Source organism: Giraffa tippelskirchi, chromosome 11 (assembly GCF_054371585.1).
Source record: "Giraffa tippelskirchi isolate mGirTip1 chromosome 11, T2T-mGirTip1v1.2.pri, whole genome shotgun sequence".
NCBI classification, from domain to species: Eukaryota; Metazoa; Chordata; class Mammalia; order Artiodactyla; family Giraffidae; genus Giraffa; species Giraffa tippelskirchi.
Genome location: NC_137285.1, coordinates 111,966,887 through 111,981,306, shown reverse-complemented (window position 1 = coordinate 111,981,306; position 14,420 = coordinate 111,966,887). Strand labels below are relative to the sequence as shown.

At 46.3% G+C, this 14,420-nt stretch overlaps 1 protein-coding gene across 1 annotated transcript in view; it reads left to right on the top strand.

The window, feature by feature from the left end:
- The window catches only part of INSC (INSC spindle orientation adaptor protein), a 132,622-nt gene that overhangs the window by 34,688 nt on the left and 83,514 nt on the right, over positions 1-14,420 (top strand). Inside the window, exon 2 of the mRNA XM_081541556.1 lies at positions 1,507-1,607. Coding sequence (XP_081397682.1) covers positions 1,552-1,607 — 56 coding nt within the window. The 5' untranslated portion in view covers positions 1,507-1,551. The remainder of the gene's footprint in view (positions 1-1,506; positions 1,608-14,420) is intronic.

Below are 14,420 nucleotides of genomic sequence, written 5' to 3'. Positions count from 1 at the left end.
GGGTTGGGAAGATCCCCTGGAGTAGGAAATGGCAACCCACTCCAGTATTCTTGCCTGGAAAATTCCACAGACAGAGGAACCTGGTGGGGTATAGTCCATAGGGTCGCAAAGGGTTGGACATGACTGAGTACGCATCACAAGGGATACTTTATGTCCACTATTAATTAAAGTCCTCCTCCATTCTTCTCTTATAAGGGTCACTTGTAACTGTAAGAGTTTAATTTTTCTGGACCTGAGTTGCTGCCCTCCTCAGCTGTATCCTCCCACAAGTTCATACCTGTGTTTTCTCTGAGGTTCTTGATCTGCTGTCCTCAAGCTCAGAACATGATAGGTGACAGTCAACCCTCTCTTGACTATTGCTTTACCCAGACCAAGAGGACAGAATCTTCATTTTCACCAAGGAGGGCTTCTTCATTGGCTTGGAGAAGGAGATGACAGAGAGAGGAATGGGGAAGGACTGGCAAGGCAGGAGACAAACAGGTGGGCAGCTTATTTTATGGAGGAAGAAGGACACTGTTGACTTGGTCTAACCTGTGAGGCACAGGCAAGCCAAGTGGGTGCTCAATGCTGGGATTAGAGGCCCTGGAACCTGGGTCACTTTTATTTATTAGACTCTTTATCGAACCAAAATCCTCACTGAGACAAGAACTTTACTATCTTACATACTAGGAAGCCCAGAGGTGGGCCAGACCCAGCACTGGTTGATTCAGTGGCTCAGTGATCAAGGATGCAGGTTTTTTCCCTGTGTGTGTCCACTTTCTTCTCTAGCTGGGTCCCTTCTTGATGGCCAGGTGGTCTCTGGCAGCTATGGAGTGATGCGCTTCCTTGTTCAGATTCAGTGGGAGAAATACTAACTGGCTTGCAGTTAAGGAGAAAGTAAATTTTTCCTAGAAATAGTTCTGTCATGGCTCATTGGCTTGAATTGGGTCACATGCCTATCACTGAACCAATTCCTCGAAGTTTGGGTGAAATGACATCATCTAAAGTGGAACAGATTTGGGGAAGCAACCACCGTGCCATTACAGGGTCACATTTCCCAGACATAAGCAAAGTGAAGAACCCAGTACTGTGATAGTATATGGTTAAGGAATTAGTATGCAGAGTTGCCAGATTTAGCTAAGAATACAGGGTGCCCAGTAAAATGTGAATTTCAGGTAAACTACAAACTTTTAAAGTATAAATATTTCCTATGCAATATTTGCTGGTCTGTGTGTCCCAGTATTTGGTACAAAGCAAAATGGGTTAAGTATGTGTTTGGCAATGAAACCTAAGAAAAAATTCTAGGGGTTCATGTTGCGTCAGGGACTTAGAATCAAGATCAGATCTGAGTCTTGCGTTGCTTGTGTGAGGTCAGTGTGATATAAACTGATTCAAACAGCAGAGGAGGGCCGGGGGGCCTTCTCTCCATGCATGAGATGACCCCCTGTGGCCAGGATTTGGGAGAGAAAACGACTGGGCCTCCTCACTTGGGGGCCCTGGTTGATCCCATCCTGCCTTCTCTTTTAGGGCCCCAATCGCTGTGGGCAGGCTTTGCTGCAGATTGGCGTCAACATGATGGCACTGCCTGGAGGCCGCCACCTGGACTCCATCCCTCGGCCGGGTCAGCGGTAAGTCCCACCGCTGTGTCTCAGGGCCTGCCTGGCCTGCCCCATATATATGGGGTTGGCCAAAAGATTCATTCAGATTGTTCCATCCAATGTTATGGAAAGACCCAAACAAACATTTTGGCCTACACAATATTCTGATACCACTACCATCTAATCTCTATTTTTAACACCCGCCTGAATTATAGGGGGCTTCAACTGAATACAGCATGCATTGCTATATTGTTTGTTCTGTTTTTGAGTATTTTGGGTGTGTGTGTGTTGCTTTTAAAATCAGAAGGATTTATTAAATATTTGCTAAGAGTCTACTGGAGTTGGATTAATCTTTATGACAGTATCAGTCTGCTCCCCCAAAGCCATTATCATAAAGAGGTTTAAGAAGATGAATATTCCTGAGGGCTGAGAACGCTGTTAGAAATGTAGTTAAGAGTTTTCTGTGTGGCCTGACACTGGGGGTAAGGTATAATATGGAGACCCAAATATTTTTGCACACGGACTCTAAGGTATAGCTCAGAGATGGTATGATGCAAACCTGTAAGGATACATGCATAGTCTCAGAGATGGGATTTTATGATTTGAGCAGATGTTATCAGCTCTGAACACATGACTGACTGGCTTCAACTAATTGTGTGGTTTTATGTGGACTCCTCAACCCCATGGCTTCTCGGCTCCTTCATGTATAAAACAGGGGTAATGATAGTATCTAGACATAAGGTTGATGTGTGGATTAAATGAGCTAATAATACATGCAAAACGTCTGCCGTCCAGTGAGAGGTATATAAGAAGGGACCTTGTTTATTGGGTGCCTGCTACATGTTGGAGGCCCGCTGTGGCTCTTCATGTAGGTGATCTTAGGGGATTCTTCTAGAAATACTTTGCTTGATCCCTTACTATTGGCAAGTCACCTCTTTGAGAAAATAAGAAATCATGGGCAGACACTCCCAGCAGCCTAATATTTTATAATCAGAAAAGAGTGAAAGTATTCTAGATGCAGAGGAATCTCCGTCTTTCCATCACCTGTCCTGCCCAGGTTGGAAACCATATGCTCAGATGAGTAGCAACATCTGTGGCAAGAGGGCTTTGGGACCCCTGCACAGATCTCACAGCGGTTGGAATTGTCAGACCAGAGCCTGTGCTGGGGTTTGGGAAACTGTCATCACAGGGCAGTTTAGGACAGTGGTTAGGAATCTTGACCCCCCCTCTCCCCCACAAAAATTGATTCTTGTTTCTGCTGTTTATTAGCTATAACCTTGGGCTTCAGTTTATTGATCAGTGAAGTAGAGATATTTATGCTTACATCATCGGGTTGTGATGAGCCTTTAATATGTATATGTTGTTACTATTCACATATAAACTGAACAACAAATTGTTGCTGTATGCAAATAGCTTTTATGCTTCATTTTTGTGTAGAAGAAAATGCTTGAAAATAAATCCAAAGATTAAAAAAAGAGATAATATATACAAAGTGCCTGTCTGAAACATAGGAACTGCTCAATCAATGTTACCATCTCCTTTAGATAAAGAATAAGACCCTGGAGTAGAGAATATGAGCCGAGGTAGATCACATTCTGGAACTCTGTCAGCCCCTGGGAACCACTGATCTCTCTCTTCCAAGCTCCTCAGAATTTTTAAAAATAAAAGAAAATTACATAAAAATGATTTAGGAATCAGATCGTTATGCTTTTGGAGTCAGGACAGGCTTTCTAACTGACATTGTACAGCAAATATTGATACCTTGGGAGGAAAATACCAGACTAACATGATTCCACAAACACTGCAACCTGCAAAAATGGTTGTTTAGAATGTCTTCAATCTTATTATTCTGATAGGGCAGGCAGGCTGCAGAGAGAAGGTGGCATCTCCTTTATTATTGTCAACAATCTCATATTGCTGGGCCAGGACTACCCAGAACAGTGGGGGAATATAATCCTATTAATCGTCTACCACCCTGTTAATTGTCTGTGTTCTGGAGGTGTGTGCCTGGGCCACATTCACAGCGGGGGCTCATGTGTATTTACAGGATGTCAGAGGGGTTCATTTGTCCAATCTGATGCTTCATTATGAGCAGACAATAGCAGCCACCTCTTCTTTCCTCTTGTTCCAAGCTGCAGAGGCCTCTCTCGTGGGGAATAACACCATGGTTATTGTCCCCACATAAATAATTAATGCTGGATAATTGACTTCTTTCTGTTGTGTTCCACTGAGACTGAATTTCACTCTGGAGTGCCATTGTTCACATTAATGTACAAAGTAAATAAATATTGTCACGTTGCATGGGATCATCCCACAGCCCAGGTGAGCTGTCTAGGTTAGACCTTTGGTGTTTGAGACCATTATGAGTAAATAGCATCAGAAGAGTTTTTCTAGGTATAGGCTCCTGGAAGAGAACAGAAGCCAGGGAGCAGACGTGTCTCAGGCCAGGGGTTGGGATTGTGAGCTGAATTGGGTGATAGGAGAGGGTGTGATGGCTGTCAACTCTGACCATGTCTGAATCTCCTGGGAGGTTTTCATATTTTAAAAAATAATAATAATAAAAAAAAATCCCTACTGCTGATTCATGTTGATATATGGCAGAAACCAACACTGTATTGTAAAGCCATTATCCTCCAATTAAAAATAAATTTTAGAAAAGCAATAAAATAAAATAAACAAGCCAAAGAACAGAACCCTATTCTTGGAAATTTTAATGTAGGAACCCAAAGTGGTTGAAAGCATATAAGCCTTGGGATCAGACTTGGGCTCAAAGCCCAGCTCCACTTCCTACCAGCTCTGTGACTTTGGCTGCTGCCTAACCTGTCTGAGTACCAGTTTTATCTTCTATAACAAGGTGACCGTGGTCATTGCTTTAAAAGGTCATCTAGGTGCTGGGGTCTAAGAAGGAAGGTCTCTCTAGGCCTCTGGGTACCAACCTACATTTTACAAGATCATCCTGGTAACAGTAAGGCACGCCCCCCCCCATCTCCCTCCCTCAGCAGTGAAAACACTTGCAAGCTCAGGTTCAAATACTTCCCCGGAAGTTCATGTATTGGTGGGAGTGAAGGGGACAGGCAATCGGCTCTCTGGGTAGCAAGAGGCTGTGGCTGCTGTGTCTCTAGCTGATCTTTGCTTTCTTCTCGGGTCTCTGGGCTCCCATCTCTGCAATTGGTACATCAATTCCTGCTGTTGGCTCTGTGCTGGATAGTAGTGGTTCAGGGATCCAGACATGGTGGTCAGGGTGCTGCCATCTGTCTGCTTGCTGCCGGGGCTGTGCCCGCCATCATTGTACCTCCTCTTTTGCAGGAGGCTCAGGCCTTTGATTTAACAGTCTCTATGGAGAGGTTCCTGCAGGGTGGACTGGAGGCCCCTCTGAGGGATGCACACGGGGCCACATCCAGACATGTCCCTCACTCCCCCTCCCTCCTTCCCTCCCTCCCTCCCTCCCTTCTCTCCTTCCTTTCCTTACTTCTCTTACCCACAGATCAAGCGGAGACACTGACATTTTCTCTCTGGTTTCCTGCTCGTGAGGGTGGGAATACTGATGAAAGGACTTCACTAACTCCCATAACAAAATTGGCTCCCTCTCATTCAGCACTTGCTATGAGCTGGTCGCTTTTACACATAGCAATTCACTCAGTCCTCATCACAGCCCTTGTGTATACTTACTATTATCTCTGTTTTGCTAATGAGGGGGCCATAGGTTGGGTTCCCTGGGAAGCAGTCATTGAGATGGGGTTGAGAGTTCAGGAGGGTCATTAGGAAGTGCCTTTGGGACTGACCCTTGTGGCAGGAGAGGAAGGAAGCAGGCCTGGCTGGTGGGGTGGGGGTGGGGTGGGGGCAGGGTGCAGATGGTGAGCTGTGATGCTGGCTTGATGACCACTCAGCTGACCTCACAGGGACCTTTGGGATCAGAGTTGTTCATTCGCCAGAGAGGCCAGGACCTTCATGTCCCACCTTGATTCTGTCCGAGTGGGCGACTTTGGGCAGAGCACGACCTCGGGTAAGGTAGCTCTGGAAGTCCTGCCAGCTGGAGACAGCAAGTCTTTCCTTTGAGGAGGAACCCGAATGCCACATACAACGTCTGTCCCATGAGAAAACTGAGGCTTGAGGAGCTGAAGTTGCTTACTTGTCCAGGACAGGCGGACAAAGAACAGAGCCAGAATACATGTCCCCAGATGGTGCTTGAACCTGAGTGCCGGCCAGTACTCTATCCCGGCTGTCTTTTCCATGATGTTCTTGAGGGCATCACATGAGGAAATCATTCATTCATCCATTCATTCAGGTGGTCATTTATTCATTGTTGTTACTGTTTAGTTGCTAAGTTGTGTCTGACTCTTTGTGACCCCATGGACCGTAGCCCACCAGGCTCCTCTGTCCATGTGATTTTCCAGGCAAGAATGCTGGAGTAGGTCACCATTTTCTTCACCATTTTTCTTCTAACTCAGAGATGGAACCCATGTCTCCCATGTCACCTGCATTTGCAAGCGGATTCTTTGCTCCCAAGTCACCAGTGAAGCCCCATTTATTCATTAGTATTCATTAAGTCTTCCACAAAATTTCTCTACGAGTATATATTAAGTGCAGATCACGTCTCTGTATGGGGCTGTGTGCTAAAGGACATGATGGTGACAGAATCGGGTGTGGTGCCTTCCCTTGTGGAGCTCATTAATTTACCTCAAGTGATCAGGCTTGTATTTGTAGCAAGTATACAACCTGGAGCTTTTATTTGGGATGTCTCACTGGGAGGGAGTCACTTTTTCACTAGGTTTCTGTTCAGCCTGAAGTCTGAGATGAGTCAGCTGAAGCTGGTGGCAGGCCGGCGGCCTCCTGGGTCGCCCCTGGGCTGTGGCAAGCACCCGCCCAGCTTCCCTGAGCCAGTAAGGCCGTCGCAGGCCAGCCTGTCTCCAAGTAGATAATGGCTTGCATGTGTACGCCCTCGGTCTGCGGCTGGTTTTCTGTTGCCGGTTGCTTTCTGTGCCCGCGGTGAAATGTGCAGACTGTAATTGTCAATGGGATAAGTGGGTATTTTCCTGTTGTTTAAACCTAAAGGAAGGCTAGAATCAAATTCCCTTCCTTCTCCCATCTCCCAAGAGAAATCCACAGAAACATAGGGCGTGACCTTGTAAAGACATAGGAATAATGATTCCATTTTTAAGAGGGGAGGTTGGATTTAAAGTCCCTTATAGTGCCGGGAACTGGGATCATAGAGGCATCTGATGTTATTGCTGGAAGTTTCCTTAGAGCTCCCTGTATTATGAGATGGGGAAATTGAGGCCCAGAGAGGGGAATGGAGCTGCTATAATACTCTCAGGCCCCCTCGCACTTTCTGTGGAGTCCTGTGTTCCCTGAGTTGTGTTTCTTAAGTTTATTATCCCACCTAGCCTCCAGTGATTTCTAGCAGCTCTGTGTCCTCCAGTGGAATCCTCTTGTTAGCAGTGATCTGTAATAGATTTCAATTTCATTCATTCACTCGTTCATTTGAATGAAATTTACTTTAGGCTAAGAACTTACTTTGGGCCAGGCCATGAGTAGAACTATAATGGATTATGTAAATGTCATCCTTCTGACTCAATAAATATCCTGAGGGTCAGTCATTTCTGATTCATATTTGTACTCTTGTGGTTAAAATGCACACAAAAGAAGCTCAAAAACTGGTTGTCAAATGAATAAATGTTTAATAAATGATGAGTGACTAACAACTGAGGCGTCTCAGGTGACCGTGAGAAATTTAATTCCTTAATTTGAAGTTTGTTCCTTTCTCCAAGCAACCTGTTTTCATTCTTTATGGTAGAAAGCTGCATGGAGGGAAAGGATAAGCTAGAGTTTTACCTTGATTAATTTAAATACTGTTTCTGAGTGGCAGCCAAAGATTTAATTGGTTGAAGGAGTCAGACAGTTGGAGAGACTTTTTTTTTCTCCTATAAGGATAGCAATTCAGAAATATTTTTAATCTTTGGCTTTATGTTCGTTGGAAAAAATGTCTCTGCAATTTCATCATTTAATATCTTGCAGGAGAGCACAGTGCAGTGGGGAGCAGTGACCAGGAGCCAGAGGCTGGCCTTCCTCCCATCCCGTCTTCCTTCCTCCCTTCCTTCCTTCCCAGCCCTGGTTCTGCACTAACGCTCTCTGAGTCCACAGACAATCATTTCCCTCTCTGAGCTTTGTTTTCTTCATCTGAGAATGAGGAGGTAGGCAAAAGTTTCCCAGGGACTCTTTCAGTGCTAATGTTCTAGGAGTTTGTGAGTGAGTTTTGGATAGTCTTTTCCCTTTTCTGGACAAAAAGGATCCCACTTTAGTGCCTCAGGGCTGTGAAAAAATCTCATTGACCAAAACGAACAAGGTCTTATTCCTTTCAGTGAAAGGCATGAAAAGGTTTTGTGTTGGCCTTGTAGCTGGGAAGGAAATTGTAAGACATTTTAGTTTGGGAGCCCCTTCCAGCATCTGAGGGTGTGCCTTGTCCAGGTTTTATGGAAGCCCCGTGGTATAGCCTGGAGAAGTGCTTTATGAGGGGGTGGGGATAGAGCACCCGGCTTTGCTGGAATAAAATACAGATAAATCCATGAATCCCAGCATTCCAACATGCTCCTTGATTTGAAGTTCTTATTTTTGACTGAGTTCATTCCACCCCTCTGACTACTCTTAGCAACTTGTCATCTTCCCAACATGCGGCTCCATGTCTCCACTGCTTTGCACATGCTGTTTCCTCTGTTGAAATCCTGTCGCCTTCCAACTCTGCTGCTTCTAGTAAACTTGAAGGCATCCTTCTAGCGTTGGCCTGGGACACTTTCTCAGATCCCCTAACTTTAGCTGAACTTCTCTGTGCTCCCCAAATTCCTTCTGATTACTTCAAAATGCCACATGGAGCATACTGAACCGTAATTGCTTATTTAAAATCATTCATTTATTCATTCAGCAAATGTTTGTTGAGTGCTTATGACATGCCAGGTGCTGTGCTAGGTTGAAGGATTATGTCACACTGTAATGGAAGGTCCTGCCCTCTTGGAGATCACATTCTCACTATCTCTCCTGTATAATCCCAACACCTAGCTTGGCCCACTGGGATGCTCAGTAAAATTTTGAGGGCATTACCAAGTGTTCTTGGCATAGAAAAGTATTCTTTTACAGAAAACTCTCCACTTCACATTAGCAGGTGGAACAGAATAATGCAGAGAGATCCAAATTCCAGACTTAGGAGGAATAATTGAAGTTTCATTCTGAGTGGAAAGAATTTAAAATGAGCCAACAAGAATGTAGACAGAGATTTCCAGAAACTATTGACCCCCAGTGTTTTGGGGGAACCCTGGATGCCAGACCTACAGTATTATCTGGCAATGAGGCATTGATACCAGAAGCTAGGGGCCAGGGCATGGGTCTGCTGGACTGCGGAAAGTTGTTCCCTTTGGCATCTGAATGGTCAGGCACGGTTACCTGCCCCCAGTGATGGGCTTTGAAGAATGAGGCAGGATGTCTGAGGGACAGGAGCAGAGGCAGAGCAAGGATGGTGAAGGGTCCTCAGAAGGGCATTCCTCACTTTGCCTGATCTCCCTGGCTTCCCACTCTGGCAGTTCTTCTGGTGCAAACTTGTCAGAGATCTGTGATGATGGGGCCAGTGGGCCAGTAGTTTTGTCCTGAATTTAAATAACACACGCCCCATTCTCTCTCAGAAAGAAATAAGGCAAGAGTTTGAGAAATGACTAGGCATACTGTAGCCTTTAAATGATCACAAGCTTTAAAAAGACTTATATATGGTACTGATGAACCTATTTGCAGGGCAGGAAGAGAGGCACAGACATGGAGAATGGACTTGGGGACACAGAGGGGAAAGGGAGGAGGGGACGAATTGAGAGAATACAGTTTATGTGCATATAGTACCATGTGTAAAATAGACAGCTAGTGGGAAGCTTCTGTATAACACATGGAGCTCAGCTCAGTGACGATCTAGAAGGATGGACTGGGCATTGGGGTTGGAAGGAGACTCAAGAGGGAGAGGATATATGTATATATGCAAGAAAGTGAAAGTGTTAGTTTCTCAGTTATGCCGACTCTTTACCACCACATGGACTGTAGTCTGCCAGGCTCCTCTGTCCATGGGATTCTCCAGGCAAGAATACTGGAATATGTTGCTGTTCCCTTCTCCAGGGGATTTTCCCAACTCAGGGATCAAACCCAGGTCTCCTGCATTGCAGGCAGATTCTTAAACACTAGTGCCACCTGGGAAGCCCATATATATATTTAAGGAAAAAAGGCATTGATAGTCAAATAAGAACAGTTTAACATGGGAGAAAGAGCCCCAGCTATGGATTTGAGGGTGTAAATATCAGTTAAATTGCTGAAGACTGTTAAAAAACATACCATTTAGGTAAGAGCAAAGCTCTGGTCTCAGACTGCATAAATTCTTGTTTCCACTATCCACCTTGAGATCTTGGGCAAGTTACTTCACCTCCCAAATCTCAGTTATGTGACCTTCATGGGATTGTTTTTGTTTAACTTTTACCGAAGTGTAGATACTTTATAATGTTGTGTTAGTTTCTGCTGTACAGCAAATTGAATCAGCTGCATATATAGATATATCCCTTCTTTTTTTGTGATATCCTTCCCATTTAGGTCACCACAGAACATTGAGTAGAATTCCCTCTGCTGTATAGGTTCTCATTAATTATCTATTTTATACACAGTAGTCTGTGTATGTCTATTTTGAGGGTAAAGTAAATAATTAAGATTGGACCAAGCATTTTGCACAGTGTCCAGAATGTAATAAGCACTAAATTCTAACTTCATTATGATTATTAACAGTGAGGTCTTAGGCAAGTTAAGTAATGCTTCTAAGCCTCAGTTTTTACCTCTGTATAATGGGTGGGTAATCACCAACCATTGAACCACTGTGTGGGCTGAAGGAGAGAGTTCTTGGTTCCCAGAAGATGTCCTATTGTTGGTAATTCTTCCTGCTTACTTTGTGGGTAGTTAATTCCTTCTGATTTTAGACACATCTCAGGGAACCCATTGTTTCCTTCTGTAATTCTTTGGTATATGACTATGCTACTCCCTTCCCCTACTCCAACTCCTCCCTGGATAAATTCCAGCTTAAAAAAATCTATCTGACCAGTAGCCTGGTATGTGGAGATAACTGTGGTTACATCTGGCTTTGGAATCTGCCAGACTCCAGAAAACCCAGATTTGGGTGCTCAGTCACCTCCTTCCAGATGTCCAGGAAGGCCACCATCCAGGAGCAAGGAGCAGGGCAACTGGGGGAGTAGGCAACTCTTGAGGGTGCTGGGAACTGCACAGGACTCCTGTGAGCTTGGTTCACAGTTGGGATGTCCGCCTGCTCCCTGGGCCCAGGGGCATCTTCCTAGCATCAGATTCCAGCTCACCATGGAGACAGAGGAAATCCAACCTCGGTCTTGGCCCCTGGCCCCTCCAGCTCGACTGTGGTGGTTTCCACCATGAAGGGTATGTGACTCATTGCTAGTTCATCTGCTTTGACCTTGGTTTTCATCTCCTCCGTTTGTATGAGAAGTCAGATCATCTGTACTTGGAATGGGAAGATTTCATGTCTAGTATGATGGCAGCTCCAGGTTCACAGCTGAGGGTGGTTCAACCACTGGGAGTTGCGAGGTGTGGGGACAGCAGACAGCCCCCGCCACACAGCAAGAGCTGCCCTGTTCAACCAGACTTTTTATCTTGGGGGTCAATCAGCAAATACAGTAGGAAAGGTGGTGCCCTGGGAACCAGAGAGCTAATGACATAGAATCTGACGAGCTCTGCAATTATGGGATGCGCAGTCCAAACCCTAAGGAGCCACAGTCCCTGGACTCCAAAATTGAGAAGAACATCTCATTATGTGGCGGCACAGTGACCGCGGCTGGGAGTGGACCGGCTTGTGGCGGGGCCGTTCCGGGTTCTCCAGGCCTGCTCTCCTCCCTGGGAAGGCGTGAGGCCTCTTCGATAGACCCCTCTGTAAGGCTCGCACCCACTTCTGCTGTGACCTTGTGTATCCCACTTGTCATTGTGCCTCACCCTGAAACCAAGCAAGATGAAAACTGCCTCCTCCCTGGATGGGTTTCCCATCTCAGCCAGGGCAGCATCCGGCACCCAGACAAGAGACCCAGGAGCCAGCCTCGTCCCTTCCCCTTCTTCACCCTTGTATCCTCTTACCTCCCCCTGACCATCCACTTCTTCCTGTCCCGTGTCACGGTCTTTGTTCCGCCTGCTGTCCTCTCTCTGCTGTACAACCTTCATCTCCTGACAGGTCACCTCCAGTACAGTATTTAATCCACTCCGGTCCCTCTTCTACTGAGTCTCTGCACAGTTATGTCACTGCCCTGCTCTGATATGTTTTGAGTGGCTCAAAATTGCCCTCAGGATTAAATCCAAATCCATAATCATGGTATTCAAGGTCTTTGATCAACTGGCCCTCCTCTCTCTCCTTAGGCCCCTTCACAGGCCCCTGACTTGAGTCTAGTGAAACTTCTAGTTGTATTACTGTTTCTGTGTCCCTAGGCATTTTTGCATTTATGTGGAAGCCCTTTGGCCCTTGTCATCCTGACTAACTCCTCTCCTCTAAGAATCAGGGCAAATGTCATTTCCTTTGTGTACATATTCCCAGGCGAAGTCAGGCCCTCTGTCTCCTGTGATCCCAGACTCTCCTGCTCACAGCTTCTTCCTCTGAGTGTGGTGAAGAGGAGAAGGCCTGTGCTCTAGAGCGTGGGTCTGAGTCTTGGCTTCACCACTTACCCACATGTGACTTCTCTCAGCAGAAGTCTCTTTGTCTGTAAATGAGATTAATAACAGTCTTCTCTCCCAGGGCTGTGGGGAGGATTGAGGAGATAATATATTGAGAGAGCTTAGAATAATGCCTGGCTCATTGCTGGAACTCAATACATGAGCTACTGTTATAATTATGACCAGATTGGATTCTTAGTGCTTTCTTGCCTGTTCGGGGTCTTGCCTGAGCTGTGTGAGCACTGAGGTTTTCTTCTATTCAGCTGTGTCCTCAGCTTCTAGAATGCACACGGAACACACGAGGGCACTAGGGCTCCTAGCCTGGCCCCAACACCTACTGCGGGACCTGGTGGGACAGGCAGCCTCTCCTGACCTCTGCATCTGGGGTCCTTTCGAAGCCAAAGCCTAAGGATGCCTGGAGTCTGCCCACAACCAGGGACAGAGGACTCTTGGTCAGAGCCTAAGGCTGGAGCCGGTGTGAGAGTGTGGTGGAAGAAGGGGATCCAGGTGCTGGGGGCTGGAGTCCACAGTGATGGTCTAGATCTGCTCTTGGAAGCCCTCTAGTGGTGACTTCTGGACTCTCACCTCCCTTTCCCAGAACCCCATGGAGGTACCAGGATGGCCCCTGTCATGCAGGATCTGTGAATTCTCCTAAACGTTCCACTTTGGCAAATGAAAATACTTTCCTTAAAGTGAAGAGGAGAATACAGTGGGAAAGATAAAGCTAAAACCCTCTCGAGTCTACACTTCAGGTCCTGTGTTACAGCCATGAAACTTGAGGACAAGCAAGGACTCAGCTTGGGGATGTGAGAAGGCATTTATAGCTTTACCTGACAGTCCTGAACATGCCACCTGCACAGAGCATGGCCCTTCATAATGCGGTTTAGAGTGGCATTTAAGCACATACAGGGTCTAGAGTCTGATGGGCTGGGTTCTGAGCCAAACTTTGCCGCTTACAATCTGAGTGATATCAGATAGTTCATGTAACCTCTCCAAGCTTCAGTTTCCTCATTTGTAAAAATAAGATAATTATGGTGCCCTGCCCTCAGGGTCACAGTGAGATCTGCACAAAGCCATCCCCATGGTGGTTGGCCCAGGGCCCAGTCTCAATAAATGTTAGCAGTAATGGTTATGGAGCTTATCACAATAACCCCATGAGACGGTACAGCAGAGCAGGTCATTGTTATTCCCACTTGATAGACTTTTAAACTTAATTCAGTTCCACAAATATATACACTGAACATTTTCACTATATCAGGTCCAGTGCGAGGGGAAGGGTGAAGGGCAGGCATGACAAACAGAAGCCCTGCCCTGCTATGAACTAGTGCAGGGGTCTCCTGCTGCTGCTGCTGCTAAGTCGCTTCAGTCGTGTCCGACTCTGTGCGACCCCATAGACGGCAGCCCACCGGGCTCCGCCGTCCCTGGGATTCTCCAGGCAAGAACACTGGAGTGGGTTGCCATTTCCTTCTCCAGTGCATGAAACGGAAAAGTGAAAGTGAAGTCGCTCAGTCGTGTCTGACTCTTAGCGACCCCATGGACTGTGGCCTACCAGGCTCCTCCGTCCATGGGATTTTCCAGGCAAGAGTACTGGAGTGGGGTGCCATTGCCTTCTCCCAGGGGTCTCCTACCCCTGGGCAATAGACAAATACTAGTTGAAGGTCTGTTACCTGGATTTCACAGCAGGATGTGAGGAACAGGCGAGCAAGTGAAGCTTCATCTCTATTACAATTGCTCCCTGTTGCTTGCACTACCACCTGAGCTCCACCTCCTGTCAGATCAGTGGAGGCATCAGATTCTCATTGGAGCGGGAACCCTCCTGTGCTTGAGTCATCCTGAAACCATCCACCCCTCACTCCTAGTCCATGGAAAAATTATCTTCCATGAAACTGGTCCCTGGTACCAGAAAGATTAGGGACCTCTGGGCTAGTGGATAAACAGATAGTTGAATAATTGAGACCTGTGTCCTGATGGGGGAAAGACAGGGTGCTCCGGACACACAGGACCCATGGGAGGTAAGCTCATCTAGGAGTCAGAGACACCTGCCTCAGGAGAGACATTTAGGACAAGATTTCAAGGATGTGTGGGCACCATCAAGGTGCAGAGGAGATAGGGAGAGAG